This window comes from Watersipora subatra, chromosome 5, assembly GCF_963576615.1.
Source record: "Watersipora subatra chromosome 5, tzWatSuba1.1, whole genome shotgun sequence".
In the NCBI taxonomy this organism is placed as follows: domain Eukaryota; kingdom Metazoa; phylum Bryozoa; class Gymnolaemata; order Cheilostomatida; family Watersiporidae; genus Watersipora; species Watersipora subatra.
Genome location: NC_088712.1, coordinates 50,799,670 through 50,807,671, shown reverse-complemented (window position 1 = coordinate 50,807,671; position 8,002 = coordinate 50,799,670). Strand labels below are relative to the sequence as shown.

Here is an 8,002-nt window from a genome sequence, read left to right as displayed (position 1 = left end):
CACTTTGCGCTTAAAAAAAGAGCACCACAGTGTGAACTTTTTAGATCGATGATCTTTGAGCTGGTATGATAAGTATTGAATTGAGTCATTTTCATAACACAGACATGCGAAATGTGTTAAAAAAGGCTAGCTCTTGGATTAATAGAGTCACTTACTCAAAAGTGCAAAAATGCAATCTAGCACACAGGAACCTGTCTAGACATACTAGCATAAAGCATTTGCAATGTATATTTAATCCACTACTACAACTCTAATATTTTTTTTTTTAAATTCACAGCTATCATTTGAGACTATAGCCCAGCCAGTCTGCATGACCTTTTCTAATACCTGGTCTACTTTTAACTTTCAGAGATATTCGTTGGCTTCAAAAATGCAGCAAGAGCTTGCAAAAGCCACTCCAGATACACTGCCTAAAGTTTTTAGTAAACATGACAAGCTGGGAACATCACTACAATTACAAGCTATGAAGGAGATAGAAAATGGAGCACAGTCTGTCTTAGACTATTATAGTGCTGATATGGAGAAAGTCATAGATACTGACTTTATAAGACTTGTGGAGCAGATGTCTAGTGGTAAACAAATATCTTAACATATTTTAAGTGTTTTATAGTTTATAGTGTGAGAATGTGAGTTAGGAAACACATTTTACAAATTCATCATAATTGGATGAGAATTTTGCAGGTGATAGCATAACAAGAGTTACTATTATGGATGACTGACTGCAAATTTTTTTTTAAGATTCGGTACAGTATTTTGCCATATGTTACACTCATAACATTGTGGTGTTCATTTAATATTAAACTTTGTAATGAAAAAGAAAAGATTAACTGAAAAATACAGCCGGTAAAATAAGAATGTTTAGTCTCAGTATTAGCCTCAGTCTATGACAAACATAAATTCGACCTTCATAAATTTCCACTAGAACTTAGTAATCGTAATTTGTGATCAATTGTAGCAATAACCATTCTAATTTGATAGAAGTATTTAGCAAAGCTCAATCTCCAATGACACGGTGTATAAACATTGAGCAAAAATGGAGAATGACTGAAGATTATTCTGAAAAGCTATTTTAATACTTGAGCCTTTTCATGGCAACCACAAAATTTATGTAAAACCCAAGTTGTTTTTACCGAATGTAAAATTTAAAAACCAAATCACAGATTGCCTTTCAAACTAAAACCAAATGTTTGTTATGCTAACATTTGGCAATACCATTAGCTTGAAATGTAAACAAAAAATGCATCTGTTTCAGCTGAAAAACAAGATCTTGAGGTTGTTCGGAGATAGCTTAACACTTTGTTTCTGTACAAACAAGGTGTTGCTTTCTTCACTGGTATCAATGATTTGTGTAATTTAAATATACAAAATTGAACTTCGCAAAGCTTTCTTTAATATGTACTTGTAAACAACGTAATTACCAAAATTCTCTTTTCAGTAGAGTAAATAATCTGCTTACAAGTACAATGTGTTCAGTTATCAATTTGGTTATGGATCAAGATTGGTTAAAAATGTGCCTATCAAATTATTGCAATACAAATATGTTTCTCGAAACATTTGAACGTTGTGTTATCATGATATACATGGTGTAAGGAATCGTTGAAAAAATATATATACATATATATTTCTTAAAATTTGTGTGTTTATCAATGTACTTTTTGTTTTGATTGTCCAGCTATAGCAATTAATTTAGCATGCGCACACACGTTACGATGCTCTTGTTAGGAATTTTTGGTCTAAGGTGTAATCCTATTCAATACAATGTAACCACATGCTAATTATTTTAGCAATGCGCCCGCGGGATCTGATACCCTGTTAAGAAGTTATTTTTTGTAAGGCTCAATTACTATATATGGAGTCAAGGTCACTGCTTCTCCTGTGAACATTTATGGAAAGAGCTTTGATATTCTCTTTTCATTTGGTCAGTCAAAGACTGTACGATATCTCATTTTTACATTTGCACCAGTAACAATTGTGTAGTTGTTTTCTTAGTGTTTTGTGTTGTTGAAATAAAATATGAGATAAAAAGACATCTGCAAAGTTTATAAAATTTTGTCAAACAACTGTAACTTTCAAAATCTATATCATGGGGAAAACTTTTGTGCAGGTCAAATAAATTGAACAAAATAAAACAACTAAAAAAGGGTTCAGATGTAATTCTTGCATAAATGTGTGTGTGTGTATAAAAAAGGTTACTGTCCCATCAGAAGTTATTTCATCCAAACCTTTCTCATGGTACGCAATTTGAAATTAAAAATGAGAAACTTTATTGTATGTTAAATAAAAGTTACTTTTCTGACCAAAGACTTTTTTATTACCCAGGAAATGCGAGGTAGCACAGCTCATACTTTTATATAGAAAGCTAGAATTAAGGTAAAATATTCCATAGAGCCACCACCATTATAAGTCTATATTTTTAATATTTATTGTGTATGTATTCATGTTTTTGTCGTTGTGATTGTTCAGCTATAGCTATTAAAATCTTGAAATAAAAAATCCGTATCGCAAAAGACTTGATTTTAGAACTTCCCATTGGCCAGTACGATACCATACTAATTAAGCCACACCAGCTGGATAAATTCGCTAGCCAATATATGTCTCTGTATGGGAGTAAATACGCCACTGCTGTCCATCCAGACTCAAAGTGATGGTGTAACATCATGAAAAGCCATAGCTCTCATTAGCACGCTTACTGATATTATCCAATGGCAGTTTGTCAGGCTAATAGCGAGTTGCGGGCAACTTTCATTACCTGTCCTTGTTTTAGGCTGATTTTTAATACAGTAGCAACGCAGGGCATCCGATTAAATTAAATATAAACATAGAGCTTATAATGAGATGAAAGGTTACATAACAATACATTAAAACACACAAAAACTTTAACCAAACAATAGTATAGATAAACTAAAACCATTAAATTAACCAAAGAGAAGAACACAATAGATGTCCACATAATAACTCTAATACCAGCTGTATGTGTTTTAAACAGTTGTTAGTTTAATAAAGCAAGTTACTGTATTAAATAAAGAGTTTTAATCATTATATAAAAGTTAGATGGATAGAATTAAACAATTATATTTATATAAAACTTCCAAGGTAGCCTTGTAATCTATTAAGCATTATTCAACATATCTAAAACAGGGTAAAGTAGGTCTCAAAGCCTCTAATTCAAAAACTTTACCAAAATACTTTTTGGTTTTTAATAAATTTTTCTTCAGACTGTTTACAAAGTTTATTTGAGTTTTTATATGTAATTTCTAAATTACATAATGCAGTAGTTGTCCAATCTGTTTTCATCAAAAACAAGGAAAAATAATATTTGCTTGCTGATAATTTTTGTTGTAAATGGCCTAGCAACTTTATTAGAGCTTCCTATTACATTTAAGCCCAATGAATGTAATTTGAGTCATTAAATTATTAGATAAATGCAAATATTTTAAAAACTTTACCAAAACCCAAAAGAACCTCTTTTTAATAAATAAAATTTGTTTTAACATTTTCAAAATTTGTTTAATAGTGCTAATTTTTATCCTCTTCTTTTCCTAGACTATTTTTACTTTAAGTGCCAATTTTTCTTAGAGTTGGAAAACAAAATGCAATAATAAAATAAGTTTTGCAACAAAATATGTAAAAGAATTATTAACATGCCTTGGTAACCTCACAACTCTAGCATTTTATTAGTATTCACTATTAGTATTACTATTATCACAGACCTGATAATGTGTATTACTGAGTTACTCACTGAATGTAATTTATTTATAGACTTCATTTTTCTATATTGACTCCAAGTAGTTTAGACGTGGTCCAGATTTAATATTACATATCGGTATTGTTAGTTATACTATTGCCTGATTATACTTGCAGGGCTTAAGGAGCAGACAACTCTTGGAAATTGTGATACAGTCCTGGCTGATACTTGCTACTCTGTAGATGGAACATCTACTGGGGAGATCTTAGCTGGAGGAAATAACAAGTTCATTGTATGTAACAGCGAGGGAAGTGTGGTAAAGACTGTATCTGTATATGATGGTAATATCACATCCATCCAGTGGTACAAAGATTGCATATACACATTGTGCAAAGCGAAAAAACCAGGGTGTAAAAGAGAAGTTATTGTGTATGATGGAAAAAGCTATAATGAGTTGAGGAGGTGGTCTGTACCTGATTATGCTTATACTAGCCAGCTGGCTGTTACTAATGATAAGGTTTATGTTGCTGACTCAGAGCATCATCAGCTATGTGTTTATTACTTAACTGGTGAAACTGCTGATCCTTTTTTGCATGCTATATTTACTAGCCTTAATTACTTAGCCACCAGCCACCCAAAGGGTATCATAGTCAGTGACTTCATTGAAGACGAAGTTCACTCACTGAGAAATGATGGCACAATAAGATGGACCAGCTGTAAAGTTGCTGATCCCAAAGGTGTTTGCTGTAATACTAGTCAAGATGTATTGACTTGGTCCAGCAGTAGTAGAGTACTGTTCCTGCTCTCTCATCAGTCAGGTGAGTCTACTGCTGACACAACAGTATTATTAGTTAGCAGTTTATTCTTTTTTGAACAATTAATTGATGGAAAAAGCATCGAAAAGTACGTAGATTTAATTGCAGGAAAGAATACTTCAGCATATCTGTACTCACTACATTGAACAGATGTATGTAGCACTGTTGTTAAGAAAGGTTAATTTGATCAGCTGAGAACTGCTGCAGATTTTGATTAGGCCTAGCGCAATGCCGAGCGGTCTGTATAGTAGCTAATATTTTATATTATAATTATCTAATGATTATCATACATGCACTGTTATGGACTGAAGCTAGTACATTATTTTTCAATAGTGCTTATCTTGCAAACTTACTACATGGCTGAACTGTGTGTGATTAAACAATGCTCAAATCATTTTCCCGCTTTAGTTTTGAATATTATTTTTGTTACATCTTTTAGCAAAAATGGAAAATTAGCTAGCTAGAGTTAATGACTCTCAACTATCATCATATTGATAACTTTCTACTCTGGTGGTCTTTCTTGTTATTAGCTCTTTAATATCATAATTATTTAAAGACAATTATTTTATAATTTAATTTGTATACTATAGTAATTCATACCTCATTTTAAGATTCATACAATTATGTTAGCTGGTAGAAGACAACTTATGTTATCACTTTGTCGTGGTGAAATAACTAGTCATATGTACGGGGTATAACAAATAGAACATTTAGTAAAACAAGATATCAACAGGAAGAGGCACAATATAAACTACTTTATAACCTATTATGTTGCCTAAATCATTAACTACTTTTAGTAATAAGTATTATCATTGTTGTTTGAATTTTATTGAAAATAGCTAATAAGCTAATGCCATTGACAATAGTATTTTCGCGTAGCTGCGCTACTCAACGATGCCCGAATATTAAAAATCAGGTTGTAAACAATGAGAGGTAATAGGAGTTGCCTGCCACTTGCTTTCAACTTGGCACATTGCCAATGCATAATTTCAGTAAGCATTTCAGTAAGAGCTACAGGCTTTGTGACGTTACACAATCACCCTGCGTAGTATGCAAGCCGTTGCGTATTTGCTCCCATATAGCAACATATATCGCTTAGTGAATTGATAAAGTTTGTGTGGCTGAGTTGGCACAGTGTCTGACTGGCAAACTGGAGGGTCCGAAACCAAAACTTCTGCGATACGGAATTGTTATTCCAAAATTTTAAGATCTAAAGCTGGAGATACCAAAAATAAATGACAAATTTTGAGAAATATATATATATATATATATAGATTGAAATGCAGATAACTTTTTTATCAATCACATCGATCAAAAATGCAACATGCAATATAACAAGAGAACAACAAGATGATGGAACAGATAAACCAGATAGTAAATTTATTGCTTTTTATTATACAGCTCTACGTAATAGGCAACAAATATCATTTCAAATATTGTCATAAGTAACTAAGCAATATTATTATAAAATATAATTATAAATTAAATTAAATTATGGTAATAGGTACTGTATATCCTGATATATAGGCTGAGTTTGATGCTGAAAGATTCTCTGAATAATTCAGCAATCTGGATTCCCCGTTTTTCTAGCTTTTATTCTCATGATAGGAACGTTCACTCAAATACACAAGCAACAAACTTGGTTGTTATTAGTGATGACAGTAATAACAACCGATTATTGGTCTTTTGTAACGCTGACCTACATGTAATTAGCTGTCATTAACATTGCTTGTCATGTACACTTAGGTAGTTATGTTCATCACATGGCACTCAACACACAGTTTGCTTGCCTCAATAGTTCCATTGATACCAATAAAAAATTAAATCGATATCAAAAATTAAAACGTAACAATAATGATTATCACTTTCATTAATTCTTTTTCCACTTTTTTACTGTTCCAGCTGCGTACAGCCACTTTACAACTTATACGATCTGCTTTTCTAAATTCAAAATTTTAGGGTGACTTTCTGGTTGCTAACTTTCAGGTGAATTTTTTAGGGAACATCCTCGTACATGTATGTTGCTGACTATTCAACAACTTGGTAATTTTTTGTTGTATTTATAAGTCATTTGAATGTACATCATCAAAAAAATCAAAAGGTATTTATGCGACATGGCTGAAAATCATGCTTCATCTTTGTGAAAATCAACTTTTAAAAGTGTGTACAGTAAAACTTTTAAAACATTTAAACTGATAAAAACTTAAACCGATACCAAAAATTAAAACTTAACAATAATGATTATCAATTTCATTAATTATTTTTGCCGTTTTTTACTGTTCAAGCTGTGTACAGCCACTTTACAACTTTTACTATCTGCTTTTATAACTTCAATATTTCAGGGTTACATTTAGGTTACTAACTTGCGGGTGAATTTTTTAGGGAACATCTTTGTACAAGTATGTTGCTGAACATTGAACAATTCAGTATTTTTTTGTTATATTTATAAGTCATTAGAACGTACACCTTCAGAAAAATCACATGGTATTTAAGCAATATGGTTGAAAATCATGCTTAATCTTTGTAAAAAACAACTTATAAAAGTGGGAGCAGTATAAGCTACTTTCCTTTCCGGACAAATATTATTAAATAAGTGTATAACAATTTAATTTCTCTCTGACTTCATAAAAGAATGTTGGGTTAAAACCAGATTATTCGGCAAATACATATGAAAGTAGAACTTTGGTGTAACCCATACTACATCCCATTGTAGCTGGTATCATGTAGTCACTTTTTAGGAATTGAAATAAGTTTCATTACTATTATCCACATTGTTGTGTGTGTTACTCACATTGCACTCTGGGAATATTGTTTAGCCTTAGGTGTACTTGTAATACACTTTTTTATAAGTATTAATGTTTTTTCTGTTTAATATACCAACATATATAATATATATAATACATAATATATTTAATAGCCAACTCTTTATGCCTATTTATGTTTCTGTAAAAAATACCATAGAACAAATGATTACTGATTGATAGTCCACTTACACAAAATAAAAAGGTCACGTTTAGAACTGTGTCTACTTGACAGGTGATGTGAAAGGAGAAATAAATCATCCTAAATTTTCCGAACTCAAGGATAAAGATGCTTTTGCGAATATGTGTATAAATGAGAACACTCTCTGGGTGGCTGCTAGGAGTGAGGGTCTACTTAGGTTTGATATTCAGTAGGATAGGACTAACTTATGACCTCTTTGCTTTTTCATTGTCTTTATTAGTTTTATGGAATCTTCTTTTTCTCTAATGTTTTCATTGGCACATGTTAACCATTTCCGCTTGCTTCAATTATTAAATAATGATTTATTAGATAATTTAAACGTATATATTTTTATTCATCAAATTATAAAGTTGTATATTTACATTTAATTCTTTTTCATTATTCATTTAGACTAGACAACCTATAAGTATAAGTAATACTGATGACTTATTAATATTACTCTAAAGAATCTTGCTGTCTTAAAATATAGGAGTCACAGTTACCCCCATAAATTACCATG

At 31.4% G+C, this 8,002-nt stretch overlaps 1 protein-coding gene across 1 annotated transcript; it reads left to right on the top strand.

Annotated features, from left to right (window-relative positions):
- The first annotated feature begins 370 nt into the window (after nt 1–370).
- LOC137397446 (uncharacterized) lies at nt 371–7,676 on the top strand. Its single transcript, XM_068083735.1, has 3 exons — nt 371–572; nt 3,862–4,503; nt 7,537–7,676. The coding sequence occupies exons 1-3, from the start codon at nt 371–373 to the stop codon at nt 7,674–7,676; spliced, it is 984 nt and encodes a 327-aa protein (XP_067939836.1).
- The last annotated feature ends 326 nt before the right edge of the window (nt 7,677–8,002 follow it).